General features: G+C 34.7%; 3 protein-coding genes across 3 annotated transcripts; 1 reads left to right on the forward strand and 2 right to left on the reverse strand.

Moving 5' to 3' along the window:
* The first annotated feature begins 2,258 nt into the window (after positions 1 to 2,258).
* On the forward strand, positions 2,259 to 6,160 carry LOC145054248 (E3 ubiquitin-protein ligase COP1-like). Its single transcript, XM_079002396.1, has 13 exons — positions 2,259 to 2,667; positions 3,225 to 3,302; positions 3,427 to 3,582; positions 3,663 to 3,950; positions 4,053 to 4,210; positions 4,297 to 4,362; positions 4,500 to 4,578; positions 4,684 to 4,839; positions 4,914 to 5,012; positions 5,099 to 5,203; positions 5,288 to 5,467; positions 5,556 to 5,666; positions 5,751 to 6,160. Exons 1-13 carry the CDS (start codon positions 2,356 to 2,358, stop codon positions 5,919 to 5,921), a joined length of 1,959 nt encoding a protein of 652 aa, XP_078858522.1. The 5' UTR covers positions 2,259 to 2,355; the 3' UTR covers positions 5,922 to 6,160.
* Positions 6,161 to 6,265: 105 nt separating this feature from the next.
* Positions 6,266 to 7,847, reverse strand: LOC145054249 (1-aminocyclopropane-1-carboxylate oxidase 3-like). Its single transcript, XM_079002397.1, has 4 exons — positions 7,568 to 7,847; positions 7,241 to 7,467; positions 6,758 to 7,091; positions 6,266 to 6,638 (listed from the first exon to the last, which is right to left on the reverse strand). The coding sequence occupies exons 1-4, from the start codon at positions 7,673 to 7,675 to the stop codon at positions 6,369 to 6,371; spliced, it is 939 nt and encodes a 312-aa protein (XP_078858523.1). The 5' UTR covers positions 7,676 to 7,847; the 3' UTR covers positions 6,266 to 6,368.
* A 10,403-nt stretch (positions 7,848 to 18,250) lies between these two features.
* Positions 18,251 to 19,827, reverse strand: LOC145050479 (uncharacterized). Its single transcript, XM_078998724.1, has 5 exons — positions 19,786 to 19,827; positions 19,297 to 19,534; positions 18,757 to 18,858; positions 18,443 to 18,675; positions 18,251 to 18,346 (listed from the first exon to the last, which is right to left on the reverse strand). The coding sequence occupies exons 1-5, from the start codon at positions 19,825 to 19,827 to the stop codon at positions 18,251 to 18,253; spliced, it is 711 nt and encodes a 236-aa protein (XP_078854850.1).
* Positions 19,828 to 22,254: the final 2,427 nt, after the last annotated feature.

The following is a 22,254-nucleotide window of genomic DNA, read 5'->3' on the forward strand; positions in this document are numbered from 1 at the left end:
TTCCTCTCACGAAGTCAGATTTGGATACTCTCTATATGCACGCTCTCGGTTTAACGATTATTACGACTTTTGTTTAGACCTTTAGGCTAAAAAGCAGTTTATCAAAAATTCAAATTTTACAATACACAAAGTCGTGCCGATTTAATCGCGAAACTTCAAAGAAGTATAACTTCTTCATACGAAGTCGGATTTTAGTGTTCTTTATATGTACAAAATCCTTGTCATATATACTATAATTTGGTTAAGATTATTTATCCTAAATAACCCCTCTTTAAAAGTTATTATTATGACTTATAATAACTTATTTGTTTAGCCCGAATTTGCGGGTGTTACAACCACATTTTATCTTACACTTCATCTATTATCATTATTATATTCCTTAAAAGTTACAACATGTTTGAATATATGGTGAATTTGGATCTTATATGCTTTTGATATGCATGGTCTAGTTCTGCGACCCTTTAAGTTCAACCGACAATGAAAGGGGTCGTTTGAAAGTTATTGACTAAGTTAGAACTTCTAACCGATTCCAAAACTGACTGGAACTGTGTTGTTTGATTGTATCTCTGATTCACTATGGTGAATGATGAAAGATGACAATATTACCCTTATATTGTCTCAAGAAATAAACATACACACATACTATCTTTCAAGATTTTTTGCATAACAAATAACATACATTCTATGATCATGGATATGGTATTTTTAAAATAACAACGAAAAGCTAAGCAAATTACCATCAAGAGTTCAAAAACCGGTTACTAAAACAAACTAGCACACATAAGGCAAGAGTGATGGCTCTTAAATACTATAGTTGAAGTATGACAAGACCTAATAAAACATTCAAATTTATACGACTTCGAACAAGTTTCCAACACACATGACCAACAAACCCAAACGTGTATTCATCTTATGAAGATTGAAGATTGAACATGTCATCAATAAGATGTTTTGCTGCATTCACATATTATCTCAAACCATGTTAGCATATGGGTACGATTCTAAACAACCAAATCAAAGTTCTTTGACATGAATCTGACAACTTTTTAATAAGAAAAACATAATAATTTACCTATAATAATTGCATGAAAGGGTTTTGTTCGATAGTTTTGAAGATATAGAACCATAGTCTGATTGGTTTTGATGTTGAAATCTTAAATTGCCATCTCAATGGCTACTTTGGCCTCTTTTCCAGGCATAGAAGTATATCAAGAATCAGGGGTGGGTGCAAGATTACATTGTAGGTGTTGCTGAGATGAAATAGGTGTCGTCGATACATGAAAAATAGGTAAAAAAAACAAAAAAATTTCCATTGCGGACAGAAAAAATAGATGTTGCCGGTGTCACACCAGGACTTGCCTAAAACCGCCCTTGTCAAGAATCACACTAATGGTGAAATCCGCAATGATAAGTGATGCTTGCAGAAAACCAAATATACATACATTTGCAAGGGTTCATCTATTTTCAAACATTCATCTGATTTCAACCAAGAAACTAACATAAATTCAGCATACATAAATTTGTAGCAATATCGACTAAAAACTGTGAAGGTCAAGAAAGAAAAAACGAGAAAGAAATCACACCTTAAAAAAAAAACGACAGAGGAATGAGGAAGAGGCTGTAGAGACGGAGATAGCTGTAGAAGCTATATGTTCTTCAATTTCCTTGTCTCTCTCTTTTGGCAAAGGGCGATGGGTAGGGCAAAATGGTAATAAAGGATGTTGTTCTAGTCCTTGTCATTTCTTTTGTGGACCGAATTAAAAGAAAATAACGGACCAAGTCTCAATTTTAGTTGGACCTAGTTAGAAGCTAAATCAAAGACACCCTAAGTAAAAGTAAGTTTCATGGGCAAAGGCAAATGCAAATGCTTTGACAAAATGTAGCAAGAAAAGATATATGCAGTTTATATGTGACATTCAATAAATATAAAGATACTTGATAATATACATTTGTATTATGATATGCATCTAGATCAACACTATTAATAACAATTTATGAAGCCAGATTGATGAGACATCCAAAAGAGTAAACACTCCTTGACTAATAATTCCCGATTTCACTCACGTAAGTGGGAACAGAAGAGGAAGAAACTAGAAAGTGATGGAATCGAATTCGACAAAACGACAGCGTTTAGGCGATGCATATGATTTTGGTTGCTGACGTGGACCAATTAGATACGAGTTGTCACGTGGCCCAGCGCGGGCCTGAAATTCGATTACCGTGGGTCCTATCTTTTTCTCACCCCTTCCCTTCTGCTTTCTTTGGATTTCTTAGTCAATCTTCAGCCGCAACTTTTGATTAGCTGCCGGCGATCGGGATTCATATCGCCGCTTAAGATACGTAATAGATTCAGAGATGGAGGATGGATCGATGGGAGCTTTGGTGCCGGCGGTGAAGTCCGAAGTAAACACAGGGTCATCCCATGCTTTACAGTCGGGGTCCGGCGACATGTACACCGTCGAAGGAGGAAGAGGATCGGAAACGACGGATAGGGAGTTTTTATGTCCGATTTGTATGCAGATAATAAAGGACGCGTTTCTGACGTCTTGTGGACATAGCTTCTGCTACATGTGTATCATCACTCATCTTGACAATAAGAACGATTGCCCTAGTTGCGCTTCTTCACTCACCACCAACCAGCTCTTCCCTAATTTCCTACTTAACAAGGTTTTTATCTATATATACTCAATTTTCCTCGTTTTCGGGTTTTTTTGTTATAGTGAATTGTTAGGTAACGAATAATTAACACGAATTAATTGGGAAAGGAACGATCCATGGCGTGGACTACCTAGTAACCTAAAAGCCAATCATGTTAAATAATTCTAATATTTCTTATGACTTTTTATTGGTAATCGAACCTTCAAGTGGATCTGATGAGTTCTAGATAGTTCAATCGCAGTAATATCAATATATCGGAGGCTATTTGCCCTTCTTTGTGCTCGTATCTTCTGCAGTGTGGGTGCTTAATTAGCGTACTGATTTGTTCTATGTACACTTCCTTAGCTATGCCATAAAAGTCAAAAACCTGACTCTGTTAGTTGTATCTTATGGACTACGTATATGAGTATAGTGAGATTTTTCAAACGTACTTGATAATTGGTAGTATCCTAAATTATCTGCATCTTTTCTACTAACCGATTCTGTATTCCAACATGGTTTGTACCTTGAAATAAATTAATTCACAATGCAGCTTATTGTTAAAGGTTTCTCTGTACCAAATGTAGCTATTGAAGAAGACTTCTGCATCCCAAGCATCAAAAACTGCCTCCCCATTGGAACAATTTCGCCAGGCATTACTCCAGGTAAGTGTTCATTAAGTAGTATAATCACTATTTTTGCTTACTGTTAACTAAATTCCGTTAAACCAAACTTGTATATGAAATTGTTCAACTGTTATTGTGACACTCTTTTGTGATCATTAGACAGGGTTATGAAGTATCAGTAAAGGAACTCGATACACTGCTGTCGCTTCTCTCTGAGAAGAAAAGAAAATTGGAGCAAGAAGAAGCTGAGAAAAACATGCAAAATCTTGTTGAGTTCCTCCAGTGCTTAAGGAAAAAGAAAATTGACGAACTTTCTGAGGTTTGTATCATTGTCTCATAAATTTCTGTTTCTTCATTAAACATCATATGATCACATTAATGGATCAAAGTATTTTTCAGGTGCAAAATGATGTCAAGTATATCAAAGAGGATATTAGCTTGGTGGAGAGACATAGAATCGAATTATATAGAGCTAGAGATAGGTATTCAGTGAAAATGCCAATACATGGTGAATTAACAGGCTCAAAATCATGGTCTTCTTCATCAATAAATAGAGACAATCTTTTAGTTCCTTCTGGGAAATCACAAGGTATCCAGATCAAAGAAGCTTCCAGTGGATTGAGTTCGCAACACACAACAAGCCAATCGAGTCTTGCTGTTACACGAAAAAAACGTGTTCAATCTCAGGTCAGTTTTCACTCCACATTTTTATATTTCTTGTGTAAATAAAGATCAGTTCTACCTTTTTGGTGATATTGTTTAAATCATTTCATGTTGATCAATTTGCAGTTTAATGACCTGCAACAATGTTACTTGCAAAAAAGAAGACAAGTAGCAAATCCGTTACAGAATCTTGATAAAAGGGATGCTGATTCTTCACAAAGAGAAGGTTATAGTTCAGGCCTATCAGATTTTCAATCTGTACTTTCTACTTTTACACAATACAGGTATCTATCAATGAATATTTCTATCTTTTTTGTAGAACCTTTTCAAGTATTAATAACTTTTTCCTTCTTTTTTTCTTCAAAAAAAGTCGATTAAGGGTGATTGCAGAACTCAGGCATGGTGAGCACTTTCATTCAGCCAACATTGTATCCAGGTATGATCTCATTTCAATGGTAAAAAATAAAGCACGATTTACAATTTACAAGTTTCAGGTTATATCTTATTTTTATTATTATCTGTAGAAAAAAATAAAAAAATAAAAGTAGGTTGTTATTATGTGGTTTACTACAGCATTGAGTTTGATCGTGATGATGAGTTGTTTGCTACTGCTGGAGTTTCAAGGCGTATAAAGATTTTTGACTTTTCAACAGTGAGTTTTTATTTTTCTTTCTATTCAATAGTTATTAATAATAATAATAATAATAATAATAAGGGATGGCTGATTATGGTTTGAAATGATGGGACCCACCCACAGATTGTGAATGAACCTCCAGAAGTACATTGCCCTGTTGTGGAGATGCCAACAAGATCAAAACTTAGTTGCTTAAGCTGGAACAAGCATACAAAGAATCATATAGCTAGTAGTGATTATGAAGGAATAGTAACTATCTGGGATGTGAACACACGACAGGTAATTTGAATTTTGATGTTGTTAATTTACAATCCTACCCCTCTAAAATCATTCAATTAATTTGTCATATTCAGAGTGTGATGGAGTACGAAGAACACGAAAAACGTGTCTGGAGTGTCGATTTCTCAAAGATGGATTCATCAATGCTTGTATCCGGTAGTGATGACTGTAAGGTACTATTTACAATCCTACCCCTCTAAAATTTATAGTAATGAAATGAAATGATTGAAATCTAAAGTAGGTTGCTATTTTGTCATAGGTAAAAATATGGTGCACAAAGCAAGAATCAAGCGCTATCAACATCGAGATGAAAGCAAATATATGTTGTGTCAAGTACAACCCGGGGTCCAGCAATCACATTGCGGTATATTTTATTTGTTAAAAAAAACTAAAATAAATATTGTCTTTTCATTTAAAAAAACAATTGGAATCCAATCTGCACGTACAGGTGGGGTCAGCAGACCATCATATCCATTACTATGATTTAAGGAACACAAGTCAACCTCTTCATATCTTTCGTGGCCACCAAAAAACAGTTTCATATGTAAAGTTTCTGTCAAATGCTGAGCTGGCATCTGCATCGACTGACAGTACTCTGCGCTTATGGGATGTGACACGAAACATTCCCGTGAGTTGGTTACTTTTTTTATTTTGTTTATTTATTTATTTAAAGTTTTATATAATTGATTATTTATTTATTTTTAAAAAAAATTCAGGTTCGGACATTGAGAGGTCACACAAATGAGAAAAACTTTGTGGGTCTTTCTGTAAACCATGACTTTCTTGCTTGTGGGAGTGAAACTAATGAAGTATATGCGTACCATAAGGTAAGTAAAGAAAATGTTAAATGTCACATTTATTTATTTATTTTTCCATTATTAAGAATGAAAAATAATATGGGGTGGTTTCAGGCGATATCAAAGCCGCTGACGTGGCATAGATTTGGGGCACCTAATGTGGAGGATAGTGATGAAGATGGAGGGTCTTATTTTATTAGTGCTGTATGTTGGAAGAATGATAGTCCAACCATGTTGGCTGCTAATAGTCTGGGTACTATAAAAGTTTTGGTGCTTGCACCCTAGATGAATCCTGACCGTTGATCTAACTCTCATTATATATTATTGTCTTGTTTGTATTTGTAAATACTAAATGCTACGGATAAGTTTATATCTATAGGAAGAGAGTATGTGGCCTTTGTAATTTTAGTTTGTAGGAAAACCATTTTGATTGTAATTTAAGCAGGAATTTTGTTTTCTGTTGTTGTGTAATCATATAAACTTTTTATAAGATATAGTAATGTCATTAGCTAATCTGTTCAACAGTTGCATATCTAATTATTTTGAACATATATGTATGTTATAAGCGTTAATTGGTTGCAAAAAAAATTATCTGTCTTTTTAAGATTTTATGGTTGCCAATCGCAACATGGTAGTTGATATTACTGTCAAATAGTTATAAAAAAGACGAGAAACAAACATATATGTATATCATTTTTTTTATTAATATTGTTACGATGTTTGATTCGTTGTTTAGCACTTGACATTAGCTTCTGCTGATGCTTTCATGGCTTCAAACCTTGGTTCCTTGGCCTGAAACTTCATGCCAGCATATAGCTTCATGTAATCATCAAACACAAAGCCTGGATAAACCTTTTGTTCTTTCTCCACCAACAGTGCTTTTGCTGGATAAATCACAGCATCATTTCCGGGGTTGTAGAAAGATGCAATTGACATTCTTGTTCCATCTGTTTGAGCCATAACTCTGTGCATCACACTCTTGTATCTTCCATTGGTAATCACCTATCATCCATGCACATGCATAAATATCAACCCACTTAATATATAAAGGTATATTTCATATTAATGAATTAATATTAATAGTTCTTTATCTGACTGTATGTATGGTCTATTGGTCTTACCTCAATCTGGTCTCCAAGGTTGATGACAATGGAATGTCGCATGGGTGGAACATCAATCCATTCACCATCCTTGAGGAGCTGAAGTCCACTGACTTTATCATCTTGAAAGAGCAAAATGATGCCACCAGCATCCGTATGTGCTCTAAGTCCCTTGATCAAATCTGGTGTAGGACATGGTGGGTAGTTGCTAACCTTGGTTCCAAAATTTGGACCTTTTGACCCATGAAATGCTTTCTTTAGGTACCCTTTCTCCAATCCAAGATTCTCACACAACAAGTCCAAAAGTTCCTCAGCCAACTTTTCTAGTTTTCCAGCAAAATCCTTCATTAAATTCCTGCATAATATTTCATCCCACATAATGGAAAGAGATCAATTTACATATATCTATGTATTAATGTGTGTGTGTGTGTATATATATATATATATATATATATATATATATATATATATATATATATATATATATTATGTATTCTTGTTTACCTGTATTCATCCTCAAGATCAGGGATTTGAGAGATATTGGAGGTGGGGAGATGTCGCAGGAAGAAAGTGCTCTCCCAGTCGATGTTGTTAACTTCTGTCTTAACACCTTCTAACTCCTTTTCTGCCACCATTTCTTTGAACCTTTCCTCCATAGATTTCTTGTAGTGGTCTTTTGTCATTCTTTCCACAGTGTCGAGTAGTTCATGTGAAATCCCATGGTTCACTAACTACACATACATATAACATATATACATACCATTCAATCCATATTAATTGCACTATATATATGTTTGATGGTAATTAATACGAAGACGAAGATATATATACCTCAAAGAATCCCCAGTTCTCGCAAGCATCCTTAATCTTCTCCATGGTGGCTCCTCTTTCTTCACCATTCAGCTTCTCCAAGTTGATCAAAGGGAAGTCGTTCTCCATCTCTTTGTTTATAGAGTGTTTGTTTGATTATTTTGTATGAAGAATTAATGTAGAATGCATGATTGGCTTCATACTATTTATAGGAAAGTCGGCAATCTTTCAAGATAAATTAGGCATGCTTTTGCGAAGTGGTAAAGATTGGAAAGGAAGAAAAGCTTGACCCTTGACTCATCTGGGGCCTGCCTGACACGACCAAAGCTTCTTGATGCATGCTATAGGGTAATCCTTTTACTTAAATTAAATACACGTTTTATAATAAAGTTTTTGTCTCTGCCTAGATGATCACACTGTTAACGTTAAGTTGGGTAGAAATAACTAATAATCAGGACCCACTTTGGCGGCTAAACAGTAAAGCATGGCTGCTAATGCCTTCAGTTTTGTCTGTTCCTCCCTCAAAAACATGCATTTTTTTTTTTTTTTTTTGAGTTTGTTTCAAAATAAATACGAGTGCTAAATAGTTTGTCGGTCTATAAAGCAAACCTAACCAAATAAAATGGTTAAATACATGCCGTAGGAGTTGGAGTAAAAACATAGATACAAGTTTGCAAGTCTATCATATTTTCAAACTTATAAACTCATTTGAGTATATGATCTTTCTATCGATGTGAGATTTATTTTCATACCCACCTCACTTGCTAACTTTTATTCTCAAATACCTATATTTGAGTATCGATATCTTATTCACATATACTCCATTTTGGACATACGATATACCGTTTCGAAGCTCTCATAGAAAAGAACACAAACCCACTTAGAATTAATTATATTTGTCCAAAGTTAGTAAAAATATAAATATTTATACTAAATTTTCCAACATGAATTTACGTGTTTACTGAATAAATCTTTAAAGTTATGCTCAAACACAAGTTAGAGGACGTGGAGTGCATACTTATATGAACAAGTTTGATCTCGAACATGACAAATGCGGGGATAAAGATCCTTCCTCCCCTAGGTCTAGTAACATTGTTCATTGCAAAACCTAAATGGTTTTTGAGATCTATAAGTATACCACCTTATGCAAGAAACTGGACGTAGATAATAAAACTTGCTACCAATGTGCATGTGATGTTTGTTTTAAAATAATAGTTGCTGAAAATTCATACTCAAGCATCAATTTAGTTAAGCCTTTGATATTTTCACAAAATTTCAATCATACTCACACTTGTGCAAGGGACAACATAAGTTATATGCACAAATAATGATAATCATCTAGAAACATGTTATTACTTTTGACTGTACACGGATGTTTATGTCCACAAAGCATCCATTGATTTCTTAATGGTAAACAACTTCTTGTCTTATATCCCTTTGTTTTGACATATAAAACATGAGTCATGGATAAATCATATTCATATAAGCTCACCATGGTTTCTTGATTTGTGAATGAATAAGATCAACATAGTCATCTAGGTATGGTCACACCCTTAGATGTATTCACCCCAAAATGGTATGACACTCCAACAATTAGAGGAAAGAATCTCACAAGTGTCCATACATTATTGTATGTGAATGTTTTGTACTTATCATCCCTGATACCAACATTGTCCACACATTACCATTAAGTTGGGCAAGATACATGAACGAGAAAACATCTTTTTCCTTTTTTTTCTTAGACCTTTTTGAATGGTCATATATGACCTTTTCCTCATCTTCATCATTTGCTATATTATCATATGTATAATCTTTTTTCATTATCTTAACTCGACACACATAAATAAGTTTCTGCTCATATGTAAACAAAGCTTCAATTCACACTTCATGGACTTCAAATAATCCATGGTGTCTTTTTTATTGTTGTTATAGAAGGTAAAAGTGTTTATCCCTTTAATGACCTTTTTATGTTTTGATCAAAATTTATTTATCTAAATATAAATAGAGGCCACACTATAAACACGTGATGTCCTTAAGAGCTCAAGTTCACATAATGAAGTCGTTTCCTATCTATCTATCTATATATATATATATATATATATATATATATATATATATATATATATATATATATATATATATATATATATATATATATATATATATATATATATATATAATGTGGATGGACAACTATTGTGCGGACGTGTGAGCAATGTTATTATATGATAATTACTAAGAGAATAGGATGAACAACTATTGTGCGGACGTGTGAGCAGTGTTATTATATGATAATTACTAAGAGAATAGATTGTTTAGTAATGTGAATACGTTCAACCTCACATAACTATTGTCATTTTCATGCATTCTCACTAATTCTTATTCATTTTTGTTCTCACACATTGTTTTTCACTTATTTTCATTCTTACAAAACACGACTCAATAAACATTGTGAGAACATTCTGACACAATGAGAATAATAATAAAAAAAGTCTATAAAAACCTTATAGACGATTTAATTAGTGAGAATGCGTAATAATGTCAATAGTTATGTAAGATTGAACATATTCATATTATCAAACAACATATTTTCTTTGTCATTTTCATATAATTGCATTGTCCACACGTCCGCACAATAGATGTCAATCCACATTTGAACCTAGCTCTCTCTTTCTCTCTCTCTCTCTCTCTCTCTCTCTCTTTATATATATATATATATATATATATATATATATATATATATATATATATATATATATATATAGTTGTAGTGTTTAGTGTTTTCACTAAAACAAATTAGACATGTTCTATATGAAATGCATTGTGATTATTTTATACATATAAAAGATAATAACATATTGCATTAACAAGGTACCTAGTATGCCAACAATACCATAAGCTAGCAGAAGTACCAAGTCTATTGACAACCAAACGATAAAATCATATTGCATTAACTAGTGTATAGTACAAAACGAAAACATAGTCAAATTATACTATTATATGCTGCATATTAAGATAGAAAAATATAGTTAAACAACATGACTTTGTCACTGCATAATGCATACTACATAGTACAATACCAAAATAGGTAATGTGCAACATCCAAAGACAATGAAAGACACTACATAGAGGAAAAAATCAAAAGGCGTTCAAAATCAAATGTGACCATTCAAAATCGTCTAAGAACAAAAGGCGAAGAAGATGTTTGTTTGGATGGATCGATTCGATCCGATCCAAACAACTGAATCCAAATTAGTTTTGGTTTTCAAAACGTGGATCAGAATAGTCCAAACTAATTTAAAATCTAATCCGAACCAATGAGGTTATAATTCGGTTTTATCAGTTTTCACTATTCTATTTTCAAGTTTCGAAACATTAAAAAAATATATAACTTTAACGTTACCAAGCTATTGTCAACTTCAAGTCCATAAATTATTATTCAATGTCATGCATGTTAGTTAACTATATTAAAAGAAATAAAATAAAATGATTTATTTGTGGATCAAAATTCATTTCAAGCAAGGGTTTTTAGCATTCTAATTTAATTTGAAAATGATGCTAGCAAATAAATAAATAGAAAAAAATATTGTAAGTAAAAAAGTATTAATTAATTAATTAATAATTGAGATCTAATTTTGACAACAACAAATATCTAAAATCCAAAATAATAATTCGATTTTGGTTGAAACCAATCCAAAGCTTTTAATATTCGAATTGCACACTCCAATCCAAATTCTTCAAATGAACAAATTCCGTTTTATCTAAATGTTAAACACCTCTTGGAATAGTCCTGTCAAAAATAATCTATACTCGATTAACCGATCAACCTGGTTTTAATTTGGTAGTTCGCATATTAAATGGTTCGGATATAGGATAGGTGTAAAAAAGTTTCAGGTATATCTAAATACCCATTTTTTTAATAATACGCATTGGGCAGTGGGTATTATCCTATCTTGCTTAATATCACTGGGTGTTGAGTTTGGTCAAAGTGAAGTAATTTTAGCCTTGTTGCCAAATAGAATAAACAGAGGGATTTTTTTTGTTTATTGTGCAACGTGCAATGGAGAAAATAAGATTTTTGTGTATTATGTATCGGTTCTTATTCTCTAAATGATGATGTTGTTGTTTTTTTTTACTCCTGTGCAAACTTTTGGACAACATGACACAATTTGTTGGTTGTTGAAATTTAATGGATTGTTTAATTGTAGCTGCATTCGGTTGGTAATTTACACCCACCAACTTTTAACCTTTTAATTAACTTTTGTAGCTATAAGGCCTTGTGGTATATAACTACCAGTGGTGAGGGTAAATGTAATAAGGTGTGTCATTTCATTTCATCCATTTTTTAAAAAGTTACATAGAATTAGATTTGTGACATACTTAAAACATTTGTATCAAATATCAACTATCCTAATATTTTTGGCAATTAAGAATATACAATCCATATTTTATATTTTAATAGCCCGAATTTTTTAAGGTATAATCCAATATGATTAACCCAATACAAATTAAATTAAAAAAGGAATAATCATGAATCAATATTCAATCCAATGTCATTTCCTTCTCCAAGCCTCAATTCGCGATTCACAATCGCCGATCACTATGTGGTGCGCCACATCACAATTGATGATTAGCCAATCATGTGCACCGATTTACATGCCACTGCCCACAATTGTAAGGTATAATTGTAAGAACTTTAAGTATTTTTTGCTTATACGAACCAAGTCGAATCAGACTTGCACCTAGTATTTTTTATTTTTTCAAACTTTCTGTTGATTTCATTCAAATAGTAAACCATATAGTTTACGTTCTAGACTCGTCACTTATCATTACTATAACTGTGGTGGAGTGTCATGTCTCTACAAACTCATCACAAACTACTACTACATGAGTTTGGTATATCCACAACTACATATCTTTTTTTTTTCAATCTAAAAAAAATAAATAATGAAATAAAAAAAATAGTTTTGCATTAAAGTTAAAAAGTATATTCTCCAAACCTTTGCCTTCGTAGTGGTTGTAGTCGTCATGTTTCATATTCAAAACCTCAAAATCTACATTCCTTCATAATGCCACTTAAATTTGTACGATTTCTTATTCCACCCAATTCATCACCCCAACATTGTCCTCTTTTAGTTGGACATATCAATCAGAATTTTCTCTACAAATGATCGATAATGTTGGATTGTGAATTTCTTGAACTTGAACTGGAAGCTACTTTCTTTTCTTTATTTATTCCGATCGATCAATGAAGAGGTTAATCATCTTCGAAGTCCAACAACTCATCGTTGATATCAATGTGTGTCCGACCGTCCAATTGTGATGGTGATTTTATATCACTAATGTTATTTAAGTGTAATGGGGTTAATTTGTTGATCAATGTTACTTTGACAATTATTAAACAAATCAGTATGGTGTGGAGTGCACGTTTGTTTAATTTTGTCTTTGTTGAAAGTATACTGCTAATTAGGGGCGAGGCCCCTAAACCGATGGGGTCCGGGGGCAGCGCCCCTAGGAGCGGGGTCCAAGGGGCAGAGCCCCTGGCTGGGAAATTGCATCAGAAATCCAGATTTTTGATAAATGTACCCAGTTTTGTGATCCATATTCTAGACCCGGATTTAAGGTTGTTTATGACCGTTTGTGGACAGTTTTAGGACATAAAACTGTCATGTGGCAGTTTTAAGACATGTAGTTTTTCTATTATATGATCATATCTGAATTTGTGGTTGGTACACTTCTTCTTCATAACATCAAAACATTCTCTCTTCTGTTTTCTCTCAATTCCGAGTCTTATCCGATTAAAGATTGGAAGTACCACCCAAATACTTTAATCTGAAAGTGAAAACCACAATTCTCAGAATTTCCAAGCTTTTTCTATACCCCAATTCTTACAAAGATTAAAGTATTTCTGTGATCATGGCAAGTGGTGATTCTGTGAAGGAAATGAAAAGTAAGTTTGAAAAACTGAACAAGTTTGAAGGGCAATATTTTTGTAGATGGCAGAATAAGATGAAGTTTCTCCTTACCATTCTGAAAGTGGTGTATGTTCTGAGTACAACCATGCTAGTCTAACCAGAATCTATTGAAGATGAACCCTTGGAGGCAACTAGAAGAAGATCAAAGTGGGAAAATGATGATTACATATGTCGTGGTCATATTCTTAATGGTATGTCTGACTCTCTTTTTGATATCTATCAGAATTTCGAATCTGCAAAAGAACTATGGGATTCTCTTGAATCCAAGTACATGACTGAAGATGCTTCTAGTAAGAAGTTTCTTGTTAGTAACTTTATGGGTTACAAGATGATTGACTCTAGGCCTGCTATGGAACAATTTCATGAAATGTTAAGGATTTTGGGACAGTTTGCTCAATACAATCTGAAAATGGATGAAGCCATTTGTGTGGCTGTGATCATTGACAAACTGCCCCCTTCCTGGAAGGATTTTAAACACAATCTAAAACATAACAAAGAGGAATTGACTTTGAATCAACTTGGAAGCCATTTAAGGATTGAAGAGTCCATAAGGACTCAAGAACTTGATAACAATCCTAAAGGCAAGAAACAAGTTGGTTCCTCTTCTGTGAACATGGTGGAAGGAGAAAGTTCAAAGAATCCCAAGAAGTCTAATGGAAAAAGGAAGTTTAAAGGAAAGGATGACAAGTCTTCAAATAAGAAGGCTAAGTTGGTTTGTTGGAATTATAACAAATTGAGTCACTTCAAGAAAGATTGTCGTCTTTGCAAAGTGAACAAGGATGGTGTTGGACCAAGTGGATCCAAGGATCCAGAAAAGCAACAAGGTCAAATTTCTGTTTTCATGATTTCTGAAGCATTTTATGTGCAGGATGATAATGTTGCATGGTGGGTTGATTCGGGAGCAACAAGTCATGTTTGCAAAGATCTATATTGGTTCAAGGACTTTCAACCAATTGAAGATGGATATGTTGTGAAGATGAGAAATGTTGCAACTGAACCAATCAAGGGCATAGGATCTGTTTTACTTACTTTTACTTCTGGGAAATGTTTGTGTTTGAACAATGTTTTATATGTTCCAGGGATTCGTAAGAATCTCATTTCTGAAATTGTATTAAATAATTGTGGTTACAAACAAGTGTTAGAAAGTGACAAGTATATATTGTCAAGACATGGTTCTTTTATGGGATTTGGCTATATATGTAATGGAATTATTAGGCTTAATATTAATTATCCTTCTAGTGATAATTCTGTTTTCATGGCTTCTAGTAGTATTAGCAATAATTTTCATAAATCTGAATTATGACATGCTAGACTAGGACACATTCATTACAAGAGATTAAAAGACATGTCTAAAATGAGTTTAATTCCTGCTTTTGATATGCAAAATAATGAAAAATGTAAAACATGCATGCTAACTAAAATCACTAGACAACCTTTCAAAGATGTTGTTAGGGAAAGCAAGGTGTTGGATCTTATACATAGTGATTTATGTGATTTCCATCGCACTATTGATAAGTATAAAGCTAGATTGGTTATCCAAGGCTTTAGACAAAAGGAAGGCATTAATTTCTTTGATACTTATGCTCCTGTTGCCAGAATTTCTACTATTAGATTTTTATTAGATCTTGTAGCTATACATAATCTTGTGATTCACCAAATGGATGTGAAAACTGCATTCTTGAATGGTGACTTGGATGAGGAAATATACATGAAACAACCTGAAGGGTTTGTGATGCCTGGAAATGAACACAAAGTGTGCAAGTTGAAGAAATCATTATATGGTTTGAAACAAGCACCAAAACAATGGCATCAAAAGTTTGATGATGTTGTCTTGTCTAATGGTTTTGCATTAAACCAAGTTGACAAGTGTGTATATAGCAAATTTGATACTTCTGGTAAAGGAGTCATGATTTGCTTATATGTAGATGATATGTTGATTTTTGGTACTGATTTAGAAGAAGTTGATAAAACCAATAAATTCTTATCATTTAGTTTTGATATGAAAGACATGGGAGAGTTTGAGGTAATTCTTGGTATAAGAATTAGAAAAGGAAACAATGGGATTTCAATTTCTCAATCTCATTATATTGAGAAGATATTGAAAAAGTCTAACTTTGAGAATTATTCTCCTGTTAGCACTCCTATAGATTCTAGTCTTAAGCTTTTACCTAATAAAGGATCTCCAGTGTCTCAACTTGAATACTCAAGGGCTATTGGTTGTCTAATGTATGCCATGATTAGTACTAGGCCTGATATAACATATGCCGCGGGAAGGCTTAGTAGATATACCAGTAATCCTAGTTTACATGATTGGCTAGCTGTGAGTAGAGTATTCAAGCACTTGAATGGGACCATGAATTATGGTTTAACTTATAGTGGATATCCTTCTATTTTGGAAGGTTATTTAGATGCCACCTGGATTAACAACTCATAGGATCACTCCTCTACAAGTGGTTGGGTGTTTCTTCTTGGAGGAGGTGCCATTTCTTGGGCATCTAAGAAACAGACTTGTATTACTAACCCAACCATGAAGTCTGAGTTTGTTTCATTGTCTGCTGCTGGTAAAGAAGCTGAGTGGCTAAGGAATTTGATTTATGAAATTCCATTATGGCCCAAACCGATATCTACCATATCTATCAGATGTGATAGTGTTGCAACATTGGCTAAGGCTTATAGTCAAGTGTACATTGGAAAGTCTAGACATTTAGGTGTTAGACATAACATGATTCGTGAGCTCATCATGACTGGTGTGATATTTTTGGAGTTTGTAAGAACTCAGTTGAATTTAGCCGGTCATCTAACCAAAGGGTTAGCAAGAGATCTTGTGCACAAGGCAGCTGTAGGGATGGGTTTAAAGTCCACTTAAAATATTTTATATTGAGATACCAATTCCCATCTAATGTAATATTGGATGTTGAATTCAATGTGGAAATCTTGATATTTGAAGATTGGAACACATTATTATTATCATCCCAAGGTATGTGTTCAGTACTGCAAGTTAAGGAGGTTGAATTTATATTCTTAATAGTTCTTTTGAAAAATTGCATTTGTAGGTGCAAGGGGTCTTTTGTCGAAATGGAATGGCCTTTTTATTTATTATTTATCGTAAATGAGTGAAGCATTACACATAGTATGCCCGCCCCCCATCAAGGATTCGAACCCTCGGTACGAATAACTCGTACAACGGATTAGCAATCCGTCGCTTTCGTCCACTCAGCCATCTCTCCCAATTGAAAAAGATAATTACTATGTTACATTACACATCAAGTAAGGATTAACGAATAAAATGACTACCTATATAAGCATGAAGTTTAGCTGCTTCAAGAAGTTAGGACTTGGCTTTGATATGCTTATTGAAGGATGGGACACAAGCTAGTAAAATATAGTGTCAAGTTAGAACTTTGAGAATGTAAACTGTTGTGTATATTATCTTCATGTATTCACTTAGAATAGAAATGGTTCAATCCTTCGTGACACCTTGATATTCAAATATTTGGAATGAGTAATATACTAATGTGAAATTCAATCGTCACAATATTTCATTTATACATCAGTTTGTTGTTGTTATGATTTTAATGTTAAGTTAATCAAGATCACACTTAAATGGGGGAGGTTTGTTGGTGATTTTATATCACTAATGTTATTTAAGTGTAATGGGGTTAATTTGTTGATCAGTGTCACTTTGACAATTATTGAACAAATCGGTATGGTGTGGAGTGCACATTTGTTTAATTTTATATTTGTTGAAAGTATATTGTTATTTAGGGGTGAAGGCCCTAAAACGACGGGGGTTCGGGGGTAGCCCCCCTGGGAGCGGGGTCCAAGGGGCAGAGCCCCTGGCTGGGAAATTGCATCAGGAATCCAGATTTTTGATAAATGTACCCGATTTTGTGATCCATATTCTAGACCCGGATTTAAGGTTGTTTATGACCGTTTGTGGACAGTTTTAGGACATAAAACTGTCATGTGGTAGTTTTAAGACAAGAATTTTTTCTATTATATGATAATATCCGAATGTGTGGTTGGTACACTTCTTCTTCATAACATCAAAACATTCTCTCTTATGTTTTCTCTCAATTCTGAGTCTTATCCGATTAAAGTTTGGGAGTACCACCCAAATACTTTAATATGAAAGTGAAAACCACAATTCTCAGAATTTCCAAGCTTTTTCTATACCCCAATTCTTATGAATTGTTGTGATGTCCACCGACATTTATCGAACGCTTCGAACCAGATGAAACCGATTCATTAATACATTGCCATTGTGGACAATCCTTCAACTTTATCCAATGATGAACATAAGGAGACTATTTGCAGGTTGGTTTTGATTTTTCATATTGTTCAATGGTCACGTTAAAGACGTCAAATCCATTTGACTCATTTTTATGCAAATTTTAGAGGTGGTTATAACTTTTGTTGAATTCGATAATCTTCAACCTCATATCATGCTATTTCGAAGTAATTTAATCGCGATTTCGGTTTTTGTTTTACATTAAACCATAGAAGATGTTTTAGACTTTTTCCCAAAAACAATTTCATGTTTGAGCATCTCCAATGATGGGATCTTGGGAAGTCGAATCCACACAATTGCTAAATTCAATTCTTCATCCTTCTTCCAAGACATGCTTCCTTCGGTTTGAGCAGATTGTTCTTTTTCTTTCTTTTTTAATGGTCGAGGTTATGTTATAAAATCGGGGTTAAGAATGCTTGGATTACCGAGAGTCGTGAATTACGCTTGTAGATTAAAGCATTTCGATGGTACACTTGAAATCCATAATAAGATAATGTTGTACAATGATTTTCCCATGAGGATTTCATTAAACAACTAATGAATAAATACAAAGTACAATGAGCTTAAGTCTTAATAGAAAAGGCTAACTAGCAGGTTAAAATACAATACAAGATACTATAGATAAAATACATTAATACCCCCTGTAGTTCGAGCGGTAGGATGGCTATGAATGCTTAAAATGTCTCTAAAATTCGAGAAAATGGATGTAGGAAGCCTTGTGGTGAAGATATCAACATATTGAAGTGTAGAAGGTATGCGAAGGACACGGACTTGGCCAATAGTGACTTTGTCTCGAACAAAATGAATGTCAATCTCAATATGCTTCGCCCGTTGATGTTGAACCAGATTCATGGAGAGATAAACTGCACTGACATTGTTACACTACACAATAGTAACTTTGGGGATTGGGGTATGAAGCTCGCATAAAATATTACGCAACTAACATGTCTTTGCAACCACATTGGCAACACCAGGGTATTCAACTTCAACACTAGATCTGGAGACTGTTGGTTGGCGCTTAGAAGACCATGAGACCAATTTGTCTCCTAAGAATACAAAATAACCAATGGTTGATCGTCATGTGAAAGGACATTCTCCTCAATCAACATCGAAGTAGGCAATAAGACTAGTGGTGGAAGAGTGATGTAGCTGGAGGCGGAGATCCAAGGTACCCCGAATATATCTTAGGATGCGTTTTAAAGCATGTAAATGAGGTTCCCACGGGTCGTGCATGTAAAGACAGATCTGTTGAAAAGTAAAGGAAATATTTGGTCTAGTGAAAGTCAAGTATTGTAAGCCTCCAGCAAGGCTACGGTAAAGAGTTGGGTGGACAATTGGAGCAACATTTGTGTCGAGCTTGGCTTGTGTGCTTGTGGGTGTATGATATTGATTACAATTCATCATATTTGCTCACTCAAGAACCTCTATTGCATATTTGCGTTGTGATAAGAATAATTCTTCTTTGTTGGAGGTAGCCGAATTACCTAAAAAGTATGACAAGAGGCCGAGGTCAGTCATAGCAAACTCTGTAGCCAAGAGTTTGATGATTTGTTGAAGTAGAGATATGGTTGATGTTGTAAGGATGATATCGTCAACATATAGAAACATGTATGCAGTGGCAGTCCCAAATCTAAATATAAATAGAGATGAATCGGTTTTGCTGTGAATAAATCCGCGTTTAGTTATGTAGGAAGAAAACCGATTAAACCACACCCTCGGTGCCTGTTTTAAACAGTATAATGATTTTTTAAGGTGACATACGTGATCCAAAAACTTGGGTTCATGAAATCCAAGAGGTTGGTACATGTAAATAGTTTCATTAAGGTTGTCGTGTAGGAACTTGTTTTTAACATCAAGTTGGTGTGCCGACCACTAACGAGAAGTGGCAAGACTGAGAACGGTATGAATGTTAGCCGTTTTAACCACCAGACTAAATGTATCATCACAATCAATTCCCGGTCTTTGACTTTTACCTTTTGCCACAAGGCGAGCTTTGTACCGTTCCAAAGAGCCATCTACATTATATTTATTTTTTAAACAACCACATAGAGTGGACAATATTAATGTCCTTTGGTCTAGGTATAAGTACCGATGTTCCATTAGATATAAGTGCATTAAATTCAGTTTGCATGGCACAGTTCCAATAAGGATCCTTGAGAACGGATAGGTGGGAGCGGGGTAAAGGAGATTTGACTGTGGTGTGGAGATTTAGTTTGGAGATGGGTTTGAAAATTCCATGTTTAGCTTGTGTGGTCATAAGATGGGTGGGGAGGGGGTAGTAGATGAATGGTGAATGGGTGGAGATGGTGAAAGGCTCGAATTAGAGGATGAGGAAGATGAGGGGCTATTTTGGGTGTTGGCAGGAGAATAGGGGCTATTTGGAGGAGTGGCGAAAGGTGAAAGGGTGCTGTTTGGGCCATCATCGAAGTTGGTGAGGGAGGGGGATGTTGGATTCATTTTCGAAGTGAGGAGGGTTGTTTGGGTCATTATGGAGAAAGTGATAGATGTGTGACAGGTGTGGGGGTGGAGGGTGGATCCGATGGTGGTGTAAAAGGGAAATTGTTTTCATCAAAGGTCATGTGTCCTGCGATTATTATTTTTCGTGCTCGAATGTCAAGGCATCGAAACCCACTGTGTTGGGATGGGTATCCTAGGAAGATACATGGGGTGGAGTGGGGTTGGAGTTTGTGAGAGGTGTGAATGAATGGGTAACAAAGGAATCCGAAGACATGGAGGTGAGAATATGATGTATTTCTGCCAAAAAGTTTGTAAAAAGCAATGTTATTTTGATTGGTGGTGGAGGGTGTAAGGTTTAGAAGGTGTCATGCCATGTGTAAGGCTTCCACCCAATAAGTTGGAGGTATGTGTGCATGGAAAAGGAGGATTCTAATGACATTGTTTATAGATTGTATCATACGTTCCAATTTACCATTTTATTGAGATGTATGGGGGCAAGAAAAATGAAATTGAATATCGTTTTGGTCAAATAGAGTGTAAAATTGTTGATCGTAAAATTCACTACCATGGTCACATTGAAAGGATTTAATTTCACATTTAAATTGGGTTTTGACATATGCAAGAAAGTGGAGAAATTTGCTAAAAACATCTGACTTTTTGAGAAGGGGGTAAACCCATAAGAAATGTGAGTAATTATCAAAAAAGATGATGTAGTATTTGATGCCACTAGTACTATGGATGGATGATGTCCATAAGTCAGAGTGTACAATTTCAAACAACTCAGTGAAATTATTATGTGATGAAACAAAAGGTAAACGACTATGTTTGCCTAGGCGACAAGCATTACATGACAACGAAACATTGTTTTTGTTACAAGCAATAAAATGACTAGAAATTAACGACTAGAGAATGCATTGTCTGGGGTGTCCCAAGCGTTGATGCCAAAGAGATGTTGGAGATGTGAGAAAAGTGAGAATGGTGGGGGTCACTTGGTAGAGGTCGCCCGTGTTATCGCATCTAAGAAGGATCTGCTTGGTCAGGAAGTCCTTCATAGAAAAACCATAACTGTCAAATTCAATAGCAACATCATTATCAGTAGTAAATTTTTGTACATATATACGGTTTTAGATGATATCAGATGTAACAAGGACATGATTTAAGTGTAAGGGTGGGTTGATAGAGGGAATGATTTTATGTCATGTTTGTGTGACTGGAATGGATGAACCATTGCCAACATGTGACAACCCTGGAAATACGCCCCCAACCGTCATCGATAGTGGAACAACAAACACAATAAAACAGACTTGTAAACACCAAAAATTTCAACAATCACTCTTATTAACGTCAGAATAGGCTCAAAAATAAGTTCACAAAAAGTCACATCACTTGGGAGCTCCAGAAAGGTATAAAGAGCCTACCTTTTTCTCTTGAGGTTGCTAGATCTAGGTTTTGGCTACCTTGTTTGCATGAGATCTTGATTCACCAAGCATGAGGTTCACAAAGTTAGCAACTTTATGAACCATTGAGTCATTTGCTATGCTAGAACCCTTAGATCTGAATTTTGGTGCAAGTTATGGGCTTCAAGTTTGAATCTTGATTTTTATACCCATCTTTTGACCTAACTAGTATTTAAGTCATGTATTGGACATATGTGACTAAAAAGCTTTGATTTTTAAGGTCCTTTTGGTCAAGGAAGACCCTCTAGACTGTCCCATGTTACGGCTTAATGGATTAGGAGCTTAATGCTCATTTTTGGTCCGATCTAGACTCACGAAGTGAGAAATGAAGCCTCACGACGTGAGTACGTATTCAAGGGAGTTCCTGGACAGAAACCACGACCTCACAACGTGAGCATTAAGGGCTCACGATGTGAGTAGCCCCTGTGAAAGTTTTGGGCTCTTTGATGATGGGCTAGCTTGGTTTTGGACTTGTCTTTTGGGTTGGGCTCTTAATGGGCCAAGGATTTGAGAGAAATGGACTTTTGG

This window comes from Lactuca serriola, chromosome 5 (assembly GCF_051521515.1).
Source record: "Lactuca serriola cultivar US96UC23 chromosome 5, Lser_US96UC23_V15, whole genome shotgun sequence".
Classification (NCBI taxonomy): Eukaryota; Viridiplantae; Streptophyta; class Magnoliopsida; order Asterales; family Asteraceae; genus Lactuca; species Lactuca serriola.

What these genes read in the sequence shown, in the direction of transcription:
- LOC145054249 (XM_079002397.1), bottom strand. Translation starts at nt 7,675, where the DNA reads ATGGAGAACGACTTCCCTTTGATCAACTTGGAGAAGCTGAATGGTGAA. An exon ending in GATCTTGAGGATGAATACAG is followed by an intron (nt 7,092 to 7,240) that starts GTAAACAAGAAT and finishes AATATTATGCAG; the next exon opens with GAATTTAATGAAGGATTTTG. An exon ending in ACCTTGGAGACCAGATTGAG is followed by an intron (nt 6,639 to 6,757) that starts GTAAGACCAATA and finishes CATGGATGATAG; the next exon opens with GTGATTACCAATGGAAGATA.
- LOC145050479 (XM_078998724.1), bottom strand. Translation starts at nt 19,827, where the DNA reads ATGGCTCTTTGGAACGGTACAAAGCTCGCCTTGTGGCAAAAG. An exon ending in AGCTCGCCTTGTGGCAAAAG is followed by an intron (nt 19,535 to 19,785) that starts GTAAAAGTCAAA and finishes TGTTTAAAACAG; the next exon opens with GCACCGAGGGTGTGGTTTAA. An exon ending in GAACTACAGGGGGTATTAAT is followed by an intron (nt 18,347 to 18,442) that starts GTATTTTATCTA and finishes TTTATTCATTAG; the next exon opens with TTGTTTAATGAAATCCTCAT.
- LOC145054248 (XM_079002396.1), top strand. Translation starts at nt 2,356, where the DNA reads ATGGAGGATGGATCGATGGGAGCTTTGGTGCCGGCGGTGAAGTCCGAA. An exon ending in TTCGCCAGGCATTACTCCAG is followed by an intron (nt 3,303 to 3,426) that starts GTAAGTGTTCAT and finishes ATCATTAGACAG; the next exon opens with GGTTATGAAGTATCAGTAAA. An exon ending in GGGATGTGAACACACGACAG is followed by an intron (nt 4,840 to 4,913) that starts GTAATTTGAATT and finishes TGTCATATTCAG; the next exon opens with AGTGTGATGGAGTACGAAGA.